This window comes from Callospermophilus lateralis, chromosome 9, assembly GCF_048772815.1.
Source record: "Callospermophilus lateralis isolate mCalLat2 chromosome 9, mCalLat2.hap1, whole genome shotgun sequence".
In the NCBI taxonomy this organism is placed as follows: Eukaryota; Metazoa; Chordata; class Mammalia; order Rodentia; family Sciuridae; genus Callospermophilus; species Callospermophilus lateralis.
The window spans coordinates 10915117-10936674 of NC_135313.1; the positions used below are offsets into that span (position 1 = coordinate 10915117).

At 30.9% G+C, this 21558-nt stretch overlaps 1 protein-coding gene across 6 annotated transcripts in view; it reads right to left on the reverse strand.

The window, feature by feature from the left end:
- Positions 1–3912: 3912 nt before the first annotated feature.
- Agfg1 (ArfGAP with FG repeats 1) overlaps positions 3913–21558 on the reverse strand; it is a 55170-nt gene continuing 37524 nt past the window's right edge. Inside the window, exons 6-15 of one of the 6 annotated variants that reach the window (XM_076866059.1) lie at positions 20171–20290; positions 19441–19512; positions 17908–18117; positions 16564–16744; positions 14053–14132; positions 13747–13839; positions 8650–8697; positions 6485–6643; positions 5166–5257; positions 3913–4596 (exon numbers count right to left, since the gene is read on the reverse strand). In XM_076866059.1, the coding sequence (XP_076722174.1) occupies positions 4537–4596; positions 5166–5257; positions 6485–6643; positions 8650–8697; positions 13747–13839; positions 14053–14132; positions 16564–16744; positions 17908–18117; positions 19441–19512; positions 20171–20290 (1115 nt within the window). In that variant the 3' untranslated portion in view covers positions 3913–4536. The remainder of the gene's footprint in view (positions 4597–5165; positions 5258–6484; positions 6644–8649; positions 8698–13746; positions 13840–14052; positions 14133–16563; positions 16745–17907; positions 18118–19440; positions 19513–20170; positions 20291–21558) is intronic. The other 5 variants (XM_076866061.1, XM_076866060.1, XM_076866063.1 and 2 more) reach the window with 5 other exon arrangements.

Here is a 21558-nt window from a genome sequence, read left to right on the forward strand (position 1 = left end):
AAAGTGTTAGGTCAAATCAGTCATATTGAAAATATTTGCTATCACAAGTATCTGTAAACACCACAGACAGGGCCCTTTTTCCTTCCTAAGAAATGGTTGTTATTAACAGGTCATAATTTTCCTAGCCTTGTATTTGTATAGATGACTAGGGTAACTCCACATCATGTATGAGCACAAGAGTGAGAACCTAATAAAGTAAGTTATACTTTATGTATGTATATTCTGCTAAAACACATTCTATTGTCATCTATAAGAAATTAACTTTTTATAGACAAGTTAAATAAAAATAAATAAAATTTTTAAAAAAGGAAATGGTTGTTAAACACTCACTAGTATAACAATGGATTACATCACAGTCATATATTCACTTGTTCAAATTCAATCATATAAAAAAAGACACTGTTTTAAAATATACAAAGAAAATTATTGGTGAATTCAATGATAGGATAATGTAATACAAATTTTAATATGTTTTTAAAAGCAAATTTTACAACTGTACAAGGCACAAACTGCATCAGTAAAGGTGGAACACATCACAAAACAAGAGTCACTGTGATACTTCAGGTGTATCTTCAGTTTAAAATACATTCCAATATTTACCCTAAAGTTTAAATAAAACTCCAGAGAATATAATTTCATCAAATTATGGAAGAAATTCAAGCTAAATAATCAAGTATTTTTGGTACATGATGTAGAAAGTAACTTTCTTGAAATTTCAAAAGATTATAAAAGAATCTACTCTCACATAATTATGACAGCATTGTAATCCAACAAAAAAATATGTGCTCCCAAGAGCAAAAGCTGTCACTAGCTTAAGTTTTCTATGCCTTGTGGATCTACTTCAAGGATTCTATGATAGTATAAAAAATTAATTAGTAAAATGCCTGACATAAAGGGCCAAATAAAGCCACACCCCATAATACAACCACTACTAAGTACTTTAAAATAGTTAAACAATGTTTGAAGTCTGCAATTTCAACTGGAATTTCAGTTTTTCCCACCAAGCAAACAAAAATCTTAGTGAAGGAAGAAGTTATGTTTAACACTACCACCCCCACCCACCTATGTACAAGTAAATATTGTTCAAAAAATGTACAAATTTAAAATATAGTGGGTTCTCAAAGGGTGATCCAGGGAAAGTCTCCCAAGACTCTAAAAGCTGTACAAGATCAAACTGTTTTCAAAGTAATGCAAAGATATTATATTCCTCTTTGACACTTACGACTTCACAAGTGCATAATGTAGTTTTCCAGTGATCAGGTTATGCAAATTAAATAAAAAAAACCAGAAATGCAAAAGCAGTCTGAGAACTTGTTCCTATTAAGTCAGACATTAAAAGGATATGCAAAATGTAAAACAATGATCCCGTTTCTCATAGTTTTGGTTTTTAAAAGTAATTTTTTCCTCAAAAAAATGTTTTTTATGTTAACAAGTAAGATTCTTATGGTAATGTTTGTATGAATAAGCATGTTTTTAAGATATCTCAGTATTATTCTTAACACAGTAAATTCTGAAAGATATGTTTCACATACAAAATCTCTTTGGGGATCTTCAAAACATTTAGATAATTATAATTATGGTTCTGAGACCAAAATGTTCCAGAACTGTAGATGGCAGTGGTAAAATGCAGCTAATTTTCCCTCTCCATCTTGCCAGTTGATAGGTACTACACCAAAGAGGATATAAGTCAGGAGCAAGGGATCTCCAGGTAAAGACTAATCCTTTCAAATATATAGAAGGAACTATTCTAAGGAAGAATGCAATAACCTTAACTCCTTTTTTTTAATATTTATTTTTTAGTTGTAGTTGGACACAATAGCTTTATTCTATTCATTTATTTTTATGTGGTGCTGAGGATCAAACCCAGAGCCTTGCATGTGCTAGCCAAGCGCTCTACCACTGAGCCACAACCCCAGCCCTTAACTTCTAATTTCACAAAAGTAGGGATAAAATATTCTTTATTTCAAAAAAACAATAAAATATGCTTTTAAATTATACAGAACAAGTTTTTGCCATCCTAAAAGAAATGACAAATGTCTTTCCTGAACAAAGAACAGGAAAGAAGGTATGATTCAACTGGTGAACCAGGTCTTTAGTGATATCACTTTCAAGGATTTTCATTTTAGTAGTCAAAGTAATTCTGATAGTCTATATAAAATTAGAAGCAAATCTGAATAGAAAAGTCAAATGAAGTTGACTTTAAAAATAATGAACAATAAAGATCATGAGAAAATCCATTTTAAAGCTGGATGTCTTCTAAATCTAACCTAATCACCTTGACTTTATAAGCTCTCGTTGAAAGTCCTTGAATTCCCATTTAATTACAAATTTCAAGATTTACCCAGAAAAAAATAGTCTTTATAAAATTATTTTGATAACAACTGTTTAATTATACTTCTTAGAAGAAAACCCTGGTACTTGGGTACTGGCCTACAATTATATAGCATAACTTTTGTACATATGAAATTGATTTGGACCCAATACAATCTAAAACAGAAATTCAAAACATTTCTTAAATTTTCCCTTCATGAAAAATGGGCTGAAGGATTCCACCCAAATGTAGAACTATTTAAAGACTATACCCACACATACCTGGACCAATGCAGCAATTATTTAATTCTAAGAGAAATAGGGCTCAGAAAAGGGACAGAGATTTCCCAGTCTTCTTGCTTATCAAAACAGTTCAGATAAACTATCCTTTCAGTTAGGTGTGCACTGGACAGCAATAATCTAAAAAGTCCACAACACTATATAAAGATTTTAAAACACTAAGGTAACAACTCATGTAGTCACCATTGAAAAAGGCTTTCAACATGAATAAAGTATTTGAGGAAACTGATGTTCACCTCTTAATACCAAAGCTTTTAAAATTTTTTAATCGTTTTAAGATAAAACTTTTCATATATATTACATATCTATGTATGTAATTTCACCTTTTCTTGGTGACACAGCGTTATAACAACAGATAATTATCAGAAAATGATATATTGATGTTCTCTAGGCTGGGCTGCCTGCCCCTCACTAAATAGTCCTGAACAGTGTATGCTCTTCAGTTTCTTTACCTTCTTCCTTTTAAGCCATCACTTCTGAACTACTAATATGCTATGAGCTAGGAAATCAAATAATCAAAATTATTAAAATCTCACACAAAAACAAATGCATAAGCTCTAACATACAGATTTTATGACTTAGATAAGTTGTTCTGACACATATTTTAAAAATTACTCCAAGTTTCTTGGTTGTGTTCCATTTTGATGAGACTGCCAGATTACTCTGGATGAATGAAGCATTACTATATATAAATATTAAAACAAGTTCATTTGAATATTAACAAAAAGATATAACTAAACTTAGTATCACTGCCTTTTTAAACAAAGTATTCCAAAACTTTAAGGTAACATTGGGTTCCAGCTTTTTCCCCCCAAAATGAACATAAACACATGTCCTATCAATAATATCAATTTGTCCAGAAAATGGAGTGGGGGACAACTGAGGTGCAATCATGTCACAGTTAATGCATGTCTGCTTTCAATACATTCAAAGACAATTAAAATTAAAAAAATCAATAGTTAAAATAGGCCTTTTGCAGTCTTGAGAAATTCAAAATCTTTTAAAAAATTTTGTAAATAACACATACATGCAAATTCTTTATATACAAATTTCACAAAATAAGGAAGTTGCAAAGAAAGTAGAAGTAATACGGTGAATCTGACAAGCTACATTTAAATGCTTTACCACTGACATATTCCTGAATATAGCAATCCTAGTAGTTTTAATAAATTTTCTACATGGCCTTTTTATAAAAAGTTAGTCACTAGAAGTCTTTAAGAATTCAAGATGTTCTCAATTCACTACTCATATTTAAGGCCACTTTGGTAAAGGCATTGCAGCAAGAACACAAAAACAATAGCATATTTTCTAATATTTATTTTTTCACCTGCAAACTGTAGCAAAACATGATCAGCTTTATTATGCAGACAGGTATCCCTCTACATTTTTAAAGAATTTAGGCATGTATAAATAGAAGAGCTCTTTAGAAAGGAAAAATTCAAGAACGAATAAAACCTTCCAATTTGACTTTGTAACTTTCCAGTAGCAATGGTTAAAATGATTTAGGTCATTCATTCCAAGATATATGACAGCACCTTAAAAGTGGCTGATCTATTTCCCCAGTAACATTTCTCACACAACAATGTGTTAAAGTTACAAATACTGATATGCACAAATAGCTAATTACTAAGAAAAATATGTACAGTACTGCAGCATAATGAATGTGGTATCTGCAATAACTTAATATTAGCCAATTTTTAATATACATGATACCGCTACCTTTTTCTGCCAATTCACAGGTTAAAAGTTGTTACTGGAGCCCTCTGTTTTGCACATATTACCTGGTGTTTAATACACAATGCAGGCTTTTTAAAGACTTCTCTTGTGTTTAAAGCTAAGATCAGTGAAACAAGACAACAGTGCAAGAGGCGGAGAGATGTAATGTGACCACATAAAAGTTCGTTCCAGTAAAGTGTCTATATAAGGCTATAAGAAAGGATTGGTTGATGAGCTTCCTGTTGGAAATTGTCCTGTTGGTGCACCAGTCTAAAGGGAAACACAAGACAAAACAGACAAAAGTGATGTGTGTGCAAAATATGAAAACATTAAATTCTACTTAATATTTATCTAGGTAATTTTATTTCTATTAGAATTATTATTATTTTCAATAACATTTACTATAATAGTTACTGGCAACAAACTATAATACTACTATTATTATGTATCCTAGACTGTGCTGTATCTTTCACAGCCATTATTTCAAACAATTCTTGTAAGATAATCTAAAGAGACTTGGTCCTTTAATAGAAGAACTTATTTTTCAAACAAAAATCTCTTCCTTTTCATACTGTTTCATTAAGTCCTACATCCTCTCCTAAAGTGTTATTTTGACAACAAAGCAGATTAAGTTTTATATTATAGAATTTATTTACTGTCAGTGCTTTGATTTACAACTAATTATTTTTAAAGGTCAGATAAAGAACATGCATAATTGACTCTTGTCTCAATTTGTACATCTTGTCATATCAGAACAAAAACAGCATGTATGGATATACACATCCTGTTTTTCCTTGAGGCATCAACTTATATAGTAGTTAAAATTGAATTTCACTTACCATAAAAGGATTACTAGATACTCCAGCAGCTGCAACTTGACCAAAAGCAGTTACCACTGGCTTTGTTTGTCCAAATGCTGCAAAACCTGCACCTTTTGAAAACAGAATCCTCAATTATAAGATAATCAGATGTTTATTAAGTCTCAAATAATAACTTTCAGAGAAATTCTCACCAGACGAGCAAAACTAAAAATAATCAAAGTTAAACTGTTATGTCTAACAGTTCTTTCAGAAGCTGGAGACAAACTTCCTATGACATGTCTTAAAATAGTTCTCACAAAGCCCTTAATTTCTATGCTATGTATACATATGAATATTGCATAATGGATCTTACTTTTATGTATAATTATAATACATCAATTAAAAATAAATTTAAAAAATAAATAAAGGGCAACCATTACAGTAGGAGGAGGAGCTCAGATGACTGGGAGAGGAGAACTACTAGGAAATGAAGCAAATTATGTTATGTACATGTATGATAGGTCATAAGAATCCCACTATTATGCATAATTAAAATGCATATATAAAAATATAATTTAAAAAACAAATGTGGTGTATATATATACAAATACTATAAAAAAGAAATGATTCCAGCTTTACTTAACTGATAACTTGTGACTGGGAGGAGTTGTGTGGGTGGACAACACAACAATTTCTACATAAATCAAAGTATTTATTTAGAAATACTTTATCATATGGCTCTTCCATGGACCATATTTTCAGACTTTTATCTAACTGGTGATTTAAAAAAAAATGTGTTGTGATTCAAAAATAATCATTAAAAAAAACCCCATGGATTTCATACTCCAGCAAATGTGAAAAATAGGTAAACAAATTGTTGTATCTTCTCAAGTCTTCAATTTAGAAAATTGCTCTCTTACACACACACACACACACACACACACACACAACCCTTATACAAAAAAAGCACAAGGCAACATTTTTGTGATGATAAAACAAACTAATACTCAAAAGCCTATAGTTTCCTTTTCAAATCAAAAAACATACAAGATGAATTAAAAAGAAAAAAAAAGACACTGGTTGACTTTGAGAAGGAAGGGGTACACTCTTTAGAAAGCTGCATTTCAAAGTCCAAGCAAATTTTCCCAAAATCTGTAATCTGGGCGCAGAAACTCAAAAAAATCATTGTTTTCTGAGATCAAAATCACTGGAGGCTTCTATTTTTGTATAGTAAAAACTCACCACATAACACTATAGTATTCTTTAGGTAAGTCTTTGTTCCAAACACCTTATATTATATTATAATATATAAAGGATATCTAAAGTGGACTTACTGCTATTCAAGTGTCAGTTCTTACCATTGGGTTGTTGAGAAAAAGCTGTTTGTTGAGGGAAAGCTGCTTGGGCTGGGAAGGCGGGCTGCTGAAAACTGCCACTAAAGCTGGTGGGAAGACTATAGGGAGCAGGAGTGCCAAATCCTGCAGGCATGCTCATGGATGCAGTGCCAAAGGTTGCCGCTGACAGAAGAAAAAAAAGGATAATCAGTTATACAAAAAAGGGTAGGGGGACAGTATGCTTCTTATACTCAACATTGTACAATACATAACTTACGTTGAAAAATACTAAGACATATATTAGAGACATCTAAAATTCCAACAAAGAAGTAATAAACCAGGAAATTTTGTTCTCCTGAAACCCATGACAAGAATGAAACCACTAAAGCTGTCATTTCAAAGTCCAAGCAAATTTCTCAAATATATAAAGTCTAAAAACATGAGTTTGCTTTTTAAAGCACATTATAATGCAATTCACATGTATATGAGTATACATTTTTATTTTTAGGTTTGTTTTGCCATATACAATAATAACCAAAATTTTAATTTTATTCCCTAAGGTGTATGTCACTGGAAAACCATTTTAAATTCTCTACAGAAGAGTTCACTAAAAATAATTGGACTTATAGGAGAAAGAGGATTAGAGGCAGACCAGTATTTAGATTTGTAACTAAGGGAAAAAAAAAAAAAAAAACAGTTGAAAACCAAAAACACTACTATAGCCAGGTAGGTAGTACATGCCTATAATCCCAGTGGCTTCGGAGGCTAAGGCAGGAGGATTGTAAATTCAAAGCCAGCCTCAGCAATTTAGCAAGACTATGTCTCAAAAAAGGGCGGGGGGGATGTGGCTCAGTGGTAAATCACCCCTGGCTTCAACCCCAGTACCAAAAACAAAAACAGCAACAACAAAACACTGACACAATTAAAAGGACATGTTCAGTTCCTACTACATCAATTAAAATAAACCAAGAATTCCCATCCTTTTTGAAAGGTAAATAAAAATAACTTTAGAAGAGGACCGAGAAACATGGGGACTACTAAACAATAAAAATTAGAACAAAATGCACAAAGATTGAAAAGGGCATTCTTAGAAGAGAAAGAATGTAGGGTAAGAGGGTAACAGTACTACTGTACTCCTCCTTGGATCTGTGTCCCACTGCTATAACGTAATAGCAAAACATTAACATGTTGGGGGAGACCTGGGTGTGAACTACCTACCATACTTCCTAATCATCATTTATAAATTAATTCACACAACAAAAACATATAGTAGCAGAATAGTGTTTTTTTATTGCTGGTAAATATTTAAATAGCACCTTTCCAACTATTGGTCCTAAGAAGGCACTCAGTAAAACAAGATATAATATTGATTTAAATAGACTTCTAGTAATTACATAATGAAATATTGTAAGCATGCTACTATCAAAATACCATAATAACACACTGAACTTCCTGATCTTAAAAAAATTAACATGATCACTAATTAATATCACAAAAATTACTTAATACTAAAGGTATTCCATAAAATCTGTTTTCTTCTTAAAAAAGAAAAATAAAAAACAAGTTATAGATGTTGCCCAAAGTAATACAAGAGTTCTAGTGTTTATGACAATGCAATTTTGCTTAATAAATTAATTCTAACTACACATCAAACTTTAAAAATTCAATTATTACTGACATATAAAAAAGGGAAAATAGGCACTGGGAAGCAAGTGAAAGAATAAGCAGCACACTGAAAGGGAAACAGGAAGGTATTACAGACATTAATGCACTGACATAATTTCGACAAATCACTGTTTAAGAAAGCACTAAAAAGCAATACTGGGATACAGTTAAGCAAAACCAAACTCCATGGAATATGTTAAAATGGTTTGGTATATCAAAAAGGTATCACTTAAAGTACTATGAATCCAAACTTAAGAAAAAAAATCAAAAAAGCTACTAACATTCTACTGTGACCATGGAGGTAAGCAATAATGCTTTTCAGCATTAAAACATAAATCACTATGAAAAAATTTTCATATAACTTTAATACAACATGATCTCAATGCCACACATCCATGCCCACTCCATTTTAAAACATGGAAAAACTTAATTCCACATGCAAGGATCCAGAACGCTAGCAGAAGCTTCAACAAGCAGGTAGACAAATTGCCACACAAATCTAGATATTAGTTGTGGCCACCTACCAAAATGAGCGTGAGGAAACACTTGAGAATGCATTGCTCCAGAAAGGCCTTATGGAAAGCCATAAAGAGACCAATGTCAATTAAGTTGTGAACAACTACTGTTCAAATAAAGTAAATTTGTTTCATTAAATAATTCTCAAATTAGAATGTGCTGTTGCCAATTGGATAGCATAAAAATATATAAATTAAAACACAATCACAAAATGAGCATTTTTATTCCAACTATATTCACAATACTATAATATTTATACCACTTAAAATAAAGAAAAATTTAAGAGAATAAATATCAAATGAAGAAACATTCATGAAATTCAATTTCTAAAAAAAGCACTGACATTATTTTCAGGTGAAGATACAACTATATGTATAAAAAAAGATTTGTACACATCATGAGCTGCATCCAAAAATGCTATTTAGCATCTAAACCCCAAGTCTTAAGAGAAAGCACCGGAACAATGCCAGATCATTTTATTTACAACTCAACTAGAAATACATAAAGATGACTCAAATGAACTAAGTATCATGCAGGTAAAATTATTAAACATGGTTTACTAAAAAGGTGAGTGGGGACTTTCAGCTTAAAATACAATCACCTTTAAGAGGAAGAAAAATGTATCTTGTGCATCTTACATACCTGGCACATTTGAGGATAAAGAGGTTACATATAAAGATATGTAATTAACAGAAGACAAACAGGTTTTGCTGAACACTAAAACCTTTTTTCACTGTTGTTTAACAAAAAGGAAAGGGGCTATTTCTAAAATATATTTCTATGCATTTTAAATTATGATACTTTCAAGATTAGCATAAATTTGAGGAAACTGAATCAATGTTGGTTCTGCCATTGTTTGGGAGCACAATGTTACTTAACAGGGGGCATGAAGTGACCAAGCAGAACCTATGCATTTCACAAAGCTGTTAAGAAGATTAAATGTAACAATGAATCAAAGTGCTGTATATTAAATAGTCAACAAACGTATTTTTCTTCCTAAATTAGAAAAATACACACACACACACACATACATACTGTGCTCTTAATTCAACCAAAGGTTAACTGAAGGAGTGTTCTGTGTTAAGTTTGGTCACTTGACATTTATCTCCTTTTTAGACCACTCTAAAGCTTTAAGAAGTCCTGGCATTTCCCATTTGTACTTAAGCATAGAATCCTTTTCCATGAAATACTGCTATAAGATTCAGTCAACAGTCACTGTTAATTAATAGTAACACTATATTTCAGTCTGGAACAAAGATGCCAATTCCTAAGCTTTGGAGTACCAAAAATGCTATAAATTTTTCTTAAATAACTTTCAAGATATAATTCACGTCATACAAATTGTCCGTTGAAAGTACAGAATTCAAAATTAATATATATACACAGGCATTGTACAAACATCACCACAATCTAATTTTAGATTACTTTTGTATCCCCTCTAAAAGAAATTCTATATCCAAAGGCTACTACTTCCTACACTGCCCATTACCACCATCTCACCCTCCTACAACCACTAATCGACTATGATAAATCAATCTATTTTCTTGTCTCTGTAGATTTTATTGTTCTGGGCATTTTATACAAATAGAACGATAAATGTGTAGACTTTTGTAAGTAGCTAATGTTTTATTTAGAATAAAAATCTCAAGGTTCATCCATGTATATAATTACTTCATTACATATTATCATCAAAAAATATTCCACTATATGGCTATTCAGCATTTGGCTTCTTCAGTTGATAATGTGTAGATTAATATATATATATAGGGTTGATGATATTTGTTTTCATTTGGGGGGTACTATGAACAATACGGACATAAACACTTGTGTAAACAAGTTTTTTGTGTGAATGTTTCCTTTCCTTGTGGGTATATTCCTAATAGGGGAACTACTCTATGTTGACCTTTTTGAGCACAGATGTACCATTTCATATTCCCACAAGCAATGTATACAGTTTGGCATTTCTCTATATCTTCACTATTATCAGAGCCATCATAGGTGTGAAGTAGCAACACATAGTAATTTCGATTTGCATTCCTGTACTGACTTTTCATGTGTTTACCAACTATATGCCCCCTTGGAGAAATGTCTATTCAAAATATCTTTTGTTAATTTTTTTTTAAATTAATTTTTATTGTTGGTTGTTCAAAACATTACATAGTTCTTGATATAAAATATCTTTTGTTAATTTTAAATTGGGTTGTTATTTTATTATTGAGTTGTAAGAATTCTTTACATTTTATGAATAAGTCCATTGTGAGATATGTGACTTGACAATATTTTCTCCAGTCTGCTATGAAGTTTAACTTTTTGTTGTGTTCATTTTCATATCTATTTCCGTTTTAAAGTACCAACCGCAAATTATTAAATGTTCGAGATGTCCAAATATTAAGAGCAATTTGAGAAACATGGTGAGTACATCAGCTCCTCTATTACAAAAATGTCTTATACAACCTAATGGAACTCTCTACTTAGGTTTTCTTTCGTTTTTCTTCAATTACCCTCATTCCTTTTTTTTTTTAAATCTCATTTCCAGAGTGAGGTGGGCCTACTGAAACAAGTACATATGCTTATCAGTGTATGTTACAGAAATGCAAAATCTTACTGGAATGAAAAAAGTACTGGTTTAGAAGTGTCCTGAATGTTAATATCAAGTTTAGCCATTACTTAATACTGAACCCTAAAGGCAAACTGGTTTCTACCTCGGTAATAAAATAAGGCTGTGGTGTCTTGATACTACCTATGGACTCTTTCAGCTCTACATTTCTATAAGTTTATCTCCCTGGAAAGAATAATATTCTTTAAAACAGAAAATAAAGTTCATTTTTTCAAAAGGACTTCTGAAAAAAAGGGCATAGTATAAGTGAGAGAAGTTGTAAGAGAATTGCCTAATAAAAGACAATTATCTTAATTCTATTAATTGGATTTAAGGACTGAGGCTAGGAGAGGACTCTGCTAAATGCCACAGAATCCTAAAATTAAAAGAATACTTAAACCATGCAGGGTAATCTCCTAAAGAAGGTTCTTAAATAATATGTTAAAAGTTAAAGCTCCAAAGTCTTGAAAATCCAGGAAGTATACTGGTAAGACTTTTCAAATTTCACATGAAACTGTTCTGAAATGCCCTTTTTCAAAAGCTACCTCAATTTTGTTGATATAAAGCAGTGAAAATTCCTAGTCATAAGCACAGTCCATCAAAATTCTATTCATATTTTAGCTTCAATAGAAACATGCAACATTTGCTTTAATGCATTCAATAATAACCTAAAAAATATAACCAATGTGATAAATCTAAAAATGACTTATAATATAAAAATATTTTACCTCAAAATAAAAATTTATGGACATAGTATATTTACCATTCTAATAAACTAGGCTCATATTAAAATTGATTTATCACCTATATATTTTATGATTTTATATCCTATGTAGAATCATAGTTTTTAAAAGACTTTCATGTTCTAAAACATAATAAGCAAAAGAGTTCTTAATTCTGAGGACAGAACTTAGAGGTACAGTCATGAAAAGAAAATATTAAAGTAAAATGCATTAAATATATAATCACACAGTGATTATATATATAATCACACTGTGATTTACATCATTTGATTTTACACCAACCCTGACAGTCAGAGAATACTGAACACATTTTTATAAATAAATACAGCAATAAGGATCAGAATATTTAGTGATTATAACCTCTGACAAGTTTTCATTCCTCAGTTGCTAAATGTGGAAATCTATAAACTCATCAATGGTACCTTGCAAACAACTTTAACAAATATTAATACATCTCCCTATCATCCTTATCCCATTCATTAAAAAATATAAAAAAACATTCTTAGTATCACCTAGCAGATATATACTAAATCAGGATTTGAACTCAAGCTGGCTATACCCATTTAATTTTTCTAAGCCTCAGTTTGCTCAATTCTTACACCAGGATTAAGAAAGTTATTTGATGGGAGCTTCAACAATTAAATGATTCAATGTTTAAAAGCCTATTGTGTCACTGAAATATTTTACAAATTCCTTCCACTAATTCAAAATAATACAGCAAGGTCATATACCAAATAAAAAAGAAATAATACAAATAGAAATTTAAAGCAATCATTGGTTAGGTATACTTAACAACCAAAAGCACAATAGAAATTTTAAATAATCATTGTATTAGATTGACCTAAATTTAAAAATAAACCATTTTTAAAAAATTAAATTTTATGTGGACTTCAAAGTTATTTTAAACAACTAATATGTTAAATACCAAAAATTCATAACCAAAGATATTTATGCAAGATGAAAATAACAAGTTATCTACTACTAGCATCACAATTCTTAATCTTACCAATGACAAAGAGATTTAATAAAAATCACTAATTTTTTATAAGATTTAATCTAAATGCAATGTTGTAAGTACCTACTTACTCTCTCAAGATTTTATATCAACATTTGCTAAAATCGGAATCAAAATTTTGGTTCTAGAACTACTAGGACATATACACAAAATCAAAGTTTACAAAGTCTTCATTTAATGGATACCGTCATACCACCTGTACTTTCTGACATTCCAAGGTGATGGCAAAGAGCTCTGATGTACAGCATAATAAGACAAAACTCAAAGAAAAACAATATGAGAAAGATGTAACAAATCCCATTCATCTGATGTGGTCTTATGGGGAAAAACAAAATTCTCTTAAAATGTTCTATTAGGACCGAATGACTCACAGCCAGAAATTCTAAATCCAGACCAACAAATGTTACTCAGTTCAATTCCAGACAAACAAAAATTACCGGGTTTAAGTTCCTCTTTGGTCATATATTAGCTATATGGCTCTAAAGAAATCTCATTCCCATTTGATCTTCCCTACCTGAAAAATGAAAGGTTTGGCCAGAAGGGGAACACTACATCTTTTTTAAGGTTCTTTTCTACTGTTAAATTCCAAAATTGTGTTAGCTTTTGTCTTTATGGACTAACTTTTCTTTCCAGTTTCTATTCACTTTAGTAAGAGACAGGCCCCATTTTGCAATGTTATTCACAAGGTCTTTGTGATAAATTACTTCCCCAATGCTTACTGTTTCATACTCAAGTCTTTTTTTTCCCTTACCTGTTGCTCCTCTGGCATTTGTCTGAAATGGATTTGTAGAAGATGCCACAGAAGGACCAGCAGCAGCAACAAATGGATTTGTGGAAGGCGTAGCTTTAAAAAATTATAAAATATACTATAAAATCCTAATTTATTTTGTATTCAATATTTTAAATATTTATTCACTATATTTATAAAGAAAGAAAACATAAGCTTTGTGATAATAAATCATTGCTTTGACTGCCCCTTGGTACCCTTAAAAAATGCTACACAATACATACTTAGGTTCTTTATAAAAACCAATCAATATATATCAGGAGTACATACCTCCAAATGGAGCAGGCACACTAGAAGAAGCAGGTTGTGTCTGTGCAGAAGCACCCACTGGCACTGTTCCAAAAACATTGCTGAAAACAAAAAGCAAAAGTAATGTGCCTGCAGGGTAGCCATAGAATATGGAAACAGATAACACTGAACATATCATGTATATAGCAATTCTGAAACTTTTGAGTCTCTCTCAAAATGTATTTACACTTTAAAATACATTATTATCCCAATAATCGACAATATTTTATGTATATTACATTCATCAGTTTGTATCATAGAGAAAATAAAGTTGAGAACTTTAGAAAAATATTCCTCAGGTTTAAAAATAATTTAAGCTATAACACAAATAATACTTTTGTAATAACTATTTTTAAAATAAAATGAACTTAATGAGAAGGTAGATTGTTTTATATTTCTGAATATCCCTTTAATGGTTAGCTTAATAGAGGACCAATATATTTTAAGAGCTTTGGTAGGTAATTGTAGATAATTGTGGAAATCATACAGAAAACAATAGTGATAGTTTCTTAAAGATTAACTGAAATATGGAATTTTAAACCATATCAATGAACTTTCTACACTCCATTAAACTAAAGTCCAATGGTCTATCCTGTACTTTAAATGAATCTTTTACTAATTTTATATATTATATTTGTCATTTGAAAAACACTTGTTTTGGCCAGTCACAGTGCTGCAGGCCTATAATCCCAGGAGCTTGGGAGGCTGAGGCAGGAGGATCGCAAGTTCAAAGCCAGTCTCAGCAACAGTGAAGCGCTAAGCAACTCAGTGAGACCCTGTCTCTAAATGAAATACAAAATAGGGCTAGGGGTAGGGCTCAGTGGTTGAGTGCCCCTAAGTTCAACACCTAATACCAAAACAAGAGAAAAAAAAAGAAAGAAAGAAAAATGCTTGTTTTATCAGCTTATGACAATCTTCCAAATGTTGTCATATTTCTTTATACAAAATTTAAAAATCACATCAATATGGCTAACCATAACATCCAACAATTAATGAGAAGCTGTCAATCTCATGATAGTCTATTAATTTTCCAAAGTCTTCTGATATTTGTGGAAAACATCAATTTCATCAGTGATTTTTTTAGTAACAAACCCATTTTTTGGAATATGTCTGACAAATACTCAAATCTGAATAGTAATGGTTAGTCTCTGAGCCAAAGAAAAATGGTGTTCTATAAAATAAGAGGCTACTTCTTTCCACAACTCAACCAACTCTACAAGTAATTTCTTTTAAGACAACTACATGCACCAGAATCACTTCATGTATACCTTATTTAACACAGAAAAATCAATAAGACAAGGATAAAGATTTAATAAAAATTTAAAATGTTACCGATTCATCAAGAATATTGATAAGAAAAAACTGATTAGGAATATTCACAAGTAAAACAATGTGTGGTGCTGAGAAACACAAAGACTACTGAATGACCACTATCTTAATTTATGTTAAGACACCTACAGTTTCACTTGCCATTCCTTACTCCATCAATAAAATGTCAATTGGCAAAAAAGAAAACAAACTTTCAGAATTATTGTAGAAAGTTTTTTAACCTCAGTTTCCTCTGTAATAATTTTAGGTACCCCAAATATTCTATGGACTACTCTTTGTGCACCACCAATATACAGCAATATAATATTAATAAACCATATGTACTGTATAACTCATCTAAGTTTCCTGAGTTTATGGTCACCTAGTTATAATTCATTATTAATATCTAATATGGACAATATTAATACATATCCTGATTTTTTTTCCCATTTGGTGCACAAAAAATTAATTATCAAACAGTTCAAGGAGGTAGTGTTAGAATTCTGCAATTTCTCTCTAGAAAGGCTGTGAAAGAATAATAAGAGAAAAAAGCAGGTAACAATCCACAGGCATGGGAAGTAGAGATGATTAAAATTGTACAGGCAATTCTCTGGGGGTCTGTTTTCTTGACCTTAAAATGAACAGTTTTTAAAAATCTAATATTTTTAAATGAGCTAAACTTTCTACTATAAAGAATTTCTGTATATCAAACACACAAAAAATTGGTAGATCTTTGAATTTATAAATACCAATATGACAATAAAATGTAATGCAAACTGATGTTGTGTTTTGGTGTGAACAGTTCTAAAAATAAAGACCACAATATAGTACTTTCCCTGTTTAGTCTCTGATTAAAAACCGTACCTTATCAGTATGTAATTTGACTGCTAAATGGATTATATGATGAGTATAATCTGTATGTAACCACCCATTTAAAGATGTGTACTCTCTGAATTACATTTTAGCACTCAAGGATGAAAAGGAACAAAACTTCTGGTTCAATGAAGGAGAAAATTACTCAAGGATTATATTCTAATTAACAAATTAAACTCAACTGCCTCAGATTTAAAACTATTCAATCATTTTTATATTATACCCTCAAACAGTTATTACTGAACTATATTATTCATAGTTGAAAAAAATTAAAAAGATAAAACACAAAGCAGAAATATTAAGACAAAATACCTGCTAGCATTACTTGTAGAAGTGTATGCATTACTGGAAGTGGCAGCAGAACTAAAAACACTGTCTAATTCTGCCAGGGCTGCATACTTGTCTGACGATGCACTTGAATGACTGGGAACTGAAACCACAGAACCAACAGGAGCTTTACCTGTGGTCCCAAAACCACTCCCTTGATCACCACCTGAGAATGAACAAAAGAAACACCAAACTTTAAAATTATACTTTTACCTTATCAACTACATTTGCCATGAAAAACTAATAAATTTAAAACTAACATGGTACTAAAACAGTTAAATAAATAAATAAAATATATGAACAGAATTCTGGGGTCTTTCAGTCTAGTACCAACTCCACACAACATTGGACCAGATTAGTTGTTACACAAACCACTATAGACAGAATGCTATTTTTCTCTAGCATTATATGTCTATATTATGCATAGAAAAGAAATTCTCAAGGAAATCCAGGACAGGTGGATCTCATTCAAGTGAACATATAAATTCATAAAGTGCTAGACCTGTGGTGGACAACCTATTACTAGTTATCATTTTCCCAAGTTTTCCATGTTAAAAAAAAAAAAAAAAGTAGGAAGCATTTATTAAGCACTTATTATGTGCTGGGTACTGCTCTGAATAACTTACATGCAGTAATACACAGAAAACAATCTCATGAGTTTAATGCTATTATCATTCTCACTTTGGAGATGAGAAAAAAAAAAAGAGAGAGAGAAAGAGAGAGACCCAGAGATCAGAATGTGGAATCCAGTCTAGCACCAGACTCCTGCTGTTCCCCATTGCACTACGTACTTTTAGATGTACAATAATGACCTTAAGAGGAAAACGTGGAATGGTAATATGTTGCTTTTTATATAGATTTTTAAAATACCAAATAATAGCAAGAAGCAGTTCAAAATACAGAAACCACCAAATAACCCTTTAGGCAGCTCTCTTAGTAAAATTTATTGCCTTATTGCCACAGAGTAATAAAGCTTGCTTTCTAGGATAAAATTTAAATTTTCAATTATTTTCTTTTAAAAGTATAACTTCATAAATTAATTTCTAAGCCTTCAATTTTGTACTTGATAATTCAGATCTAAAACCTCAAAGTGAAAATTCCATTCAAAATAGTGTAGACAACATATCTATACAAATGGGAAAAATATTTTAATAAATATAACCAAATTGAGTATTATTTGATATACAAATTTGTGTTTATTTTGTTTAACCTTGATATCTAGGGGTTGGAAATGCAACTCAGGGTAGAATGCTTGCCTAGCATACCCAAGGCCGTGGATTCAATCCCCAGCACCATCACAAAAAAAAAAAAAAAAAAAAAGGTTGGTACCTTGCCCAGCACTGAAGATATTATCTAAATTAGCAAGTGCTGCATATTTGTCTGCTGTCTGTAAACCAGCTTTGTTTGCTGAAACTTTACTAATAGCTGATGCTGTCTGATGACTCTGGGAAGCATTGAAGGTTCCAAAATCAGCACTGGAGGATTTGGGGAAGTTATCAAAATGAGCAAAATTAGCATTTACTGATCCAGCACTTCCACCTGTAACAAAATAAACAGAACACTTGAAATTTCTACACTTTTCCCAGTACTCTTTGGTAGATAATTTGATCATTTCTTCCTAAATTATCTTATAAAGATTATACAGGACATTCTTATAATAAGGTACATGATATTATGATCCCATACATTCTTGAAATCATGTATATAACCATATATGACCTTATAATCATGTACATTCTTAAAATCAGTGGCTGGTGAATCATCTTAATCATCTACATGTGCCTTTTTATAATTTATGCAACTAGAATCCAAAGGACCTGGCAATATTTAAGATAACATCAACCCTGGAGGGAAGACTATTGGGGTGGGTGGGGGGCTGGGGTTAACTGGTTAAAACTCAGTTACTTCACTGAACATCCAGCTATATACCATGATCTTTGACTAGTTCTCCTTCAACAGACTATACTAACAAGATGCAAAATATCTTACTTGGAGGGTTCAAGCTTTTGAAGCTCTATGGCAACACAGTTTAAACAAATCCCAGGGATAGAAGCTAACAATATTTAAATCTATTATTTTGATCAAGAACTTTTTAAAAAGACTGCCATTGAACTTTACATTTAATTTCATTTTAAGAGCTATTATTTAATTTTACATAGTAATTTAATGTGCATTCAATATCATGATGCTCACAGTAAACCTATATAGTTATACATAATAATTATACTGTATTTTTTGATAGAAAAATGTTTTAATCAACAAGTTTACACATTGACACAGCTAAACTAGAATGCCTCTATTTTAGAACTTTCCTAAAGTACTGACAAAAGAATAGTCAGTATATTTCATACCATGCTTTTGATCCTATACTTTTGATATATCGTTCTTCATTCCTAAACCATACTTTCAGTAATCAAAATGGTATATACATATGGTTATGTATTAAGGTGACAGCAAAGTACACTTAGAGATACTTTTAAAATAGACTGAAGGTGCTTCTATGTGAAAACCATGAACACTTTCATCAGTCAGTTCTTTAGACATTCTAAAACAAATAATATACTAATAAAAAATTTTCAGAAATTAAACTGTGGTTGTGAAGCAAACAAAAGTGTGCTTTATTTAAAACTTCTAAAATTTTTATGAAAAATTTTATTTCAAAACTAACAATTAAGTTTGATTAAATATAGCTGTATAAAAAAACTGAGCTCATAATAGAGGAGAGTAAAAGTGTAAATTTATAAAGGATTAGAATTACAAAATGGTTAATAATCTATATTTGAAGACACCCATGAGATATAGCACAAAACATACAAATTAGTTAAAAAAAAAAAAAAAAGCCTACTGGTCAACAGAACTTACTGTGGGTAGCCTGGAGAGGAAAAGCTGAAGTAAATTCACCAAAACTGCAGCTAGATGAAAGCATTCTAAATGCTGGACAGCCAGAAATTATATAAATGATGACAGTTAAAGAAAAAAAAAAAAGAAAATTGAAAGAAAAGGCTTTAAGACAATACATACAGATTAAAAAGTTGAAAGAAAAGCAATCAGCCAAATATCTAAACAATGATTTAATAACTGTAAATGGTACAGTTTATGGGAGAATATTAAAGACCAATTCCTGCACAGAAAACAATTTCTATATTTGATTAAAGTGATTATTATTAATCTATAATAACTAACATTTAGAATTTTTTCTCAAGCTTGTTGCTCTTGAAGTTATTTCCACTTTTAGTTCTATGGAAGCAATTAGCTTCCCTTATTCAGAAATAAAATGATGGCCTAAATCAATGTGCTCCATGAACCTAAAACACTTTAATGTCCCTGTGCATGGGAAATTTAAGCAAGATTCATGTGCAGGAAAAGGAGGAGAATGAATGCAATGAATTAGACAATATATTAAAAGAGTTCAGAAAAGCAAAAAGAACAGAAAAAATAAAAGATTGCAGATTTCCCCAGAGCTTTGTAAGACAGAACTACTTTAAAGTCAGGTAATCAATAGAATTTAATTTTTAAAACTATACCTACAGAGTTTTATTGTTGTTGTTGTTTTTAAAGTAAACATTTAAGCATAATTCTGGAGAAGCTCTACCTGTAGTTTGGGGTTGGAAAGGAGAGTGACTTGCTGTGGGGAAACCTCCAAAATTACTCGAACCACTAGACTGTCCAAATGTATCAAAGTTTGCAAAATCTGCATTTGCAGAATTCTGAGCTGTAAATGGCAAGGAACAACATACGTTAATGAATATGAAAACTACAAATGAAAATTCATGACAAATGAATTTAAGAATTTTATGAAAAGTGTCAAGGCATCAAAACTCACATTAAAGAGAATTCATTTAGAAATCAGACTTACAAGAATTTAACCTACAAAAATTCAGTCCTACAAGAATTTAACCCAAATATAACTATTTACTAACGGGTATCCAGAAATTTCCAAAAATACTGTGTGAAAAGATAATCTGTACAAAATACCCTTTGAATAGCCTCAGGAACAGTGCTAAAAAAGTGAATCTATTAACAAAGGAAAATGAATTCAGAACATTAAATATATGAGTTACAGAAAAACAAACAAGAATGTGGGGCACATTTTGGAAATTTCACTGATTTAAAGAGATAACAATAACTTATATGAATCTGAGGAATAATCTAAATATCTAAAATAATGATACAGATAGTTTAATTACATTAGTAAAATATTCTTTTGGGGTTCCTTTAATGTTTTCAATTATGTGGCACCAAGGGCATACGAATATGAAAAGAATTTTCTGAATGTATAAGGACATGACCACCAAATAAAAAGAATATATTCACACTATATTAGCAGGCTGCCATTTCAAATTCATGTGATAATTTAAGAAACAAAGTTATATAGGAATTATAACTGTACATCACATTCAGTAAAAAAAAAAAAAAAAAAGAAATCAAGATGCATTTCTCAACTTAGATGGCCCTCAACACAGGAGAAAATGTCCAGACTTTTCTAAATCTAAATATGTAAATAAATAATTCAAAAGTTTTTTTTTTTTTTGAAAGGCCAAAAGAGATGCTAAGTAAGAATTTTCTAAGAAGATATGATGCAAATAAACGCCTGGGACATGGGAAAGGAATGCTCAGTGGCAAGAATGAAAAGCATGTCTGAAGGATGGAGAAAGGATAAACATCATTAGTATAGTAAAAGGTTACAGGCAATTCAACTTTTAGAAAATTTCTGTAAAGAAATAACCTTGCAAGTGAGTATAGCTATATCTAAAAGCTCCATGAGTTATGTTTTCAATAATAAAAAAATCAGAAACTCAAATGATCACCAAAAAGGAATCACCTAAATATATTATGAAACATCATAAGGCAGACTACAATGCAGCCATTAAAATTCATATAAAAAATATTTAATCCTGAACAAAAAATGTTTATATGAAGGAAAATAAATTAATAAATTCCAGACATTTTTAACTGCCAATTTTGTTCAACTAAACATGG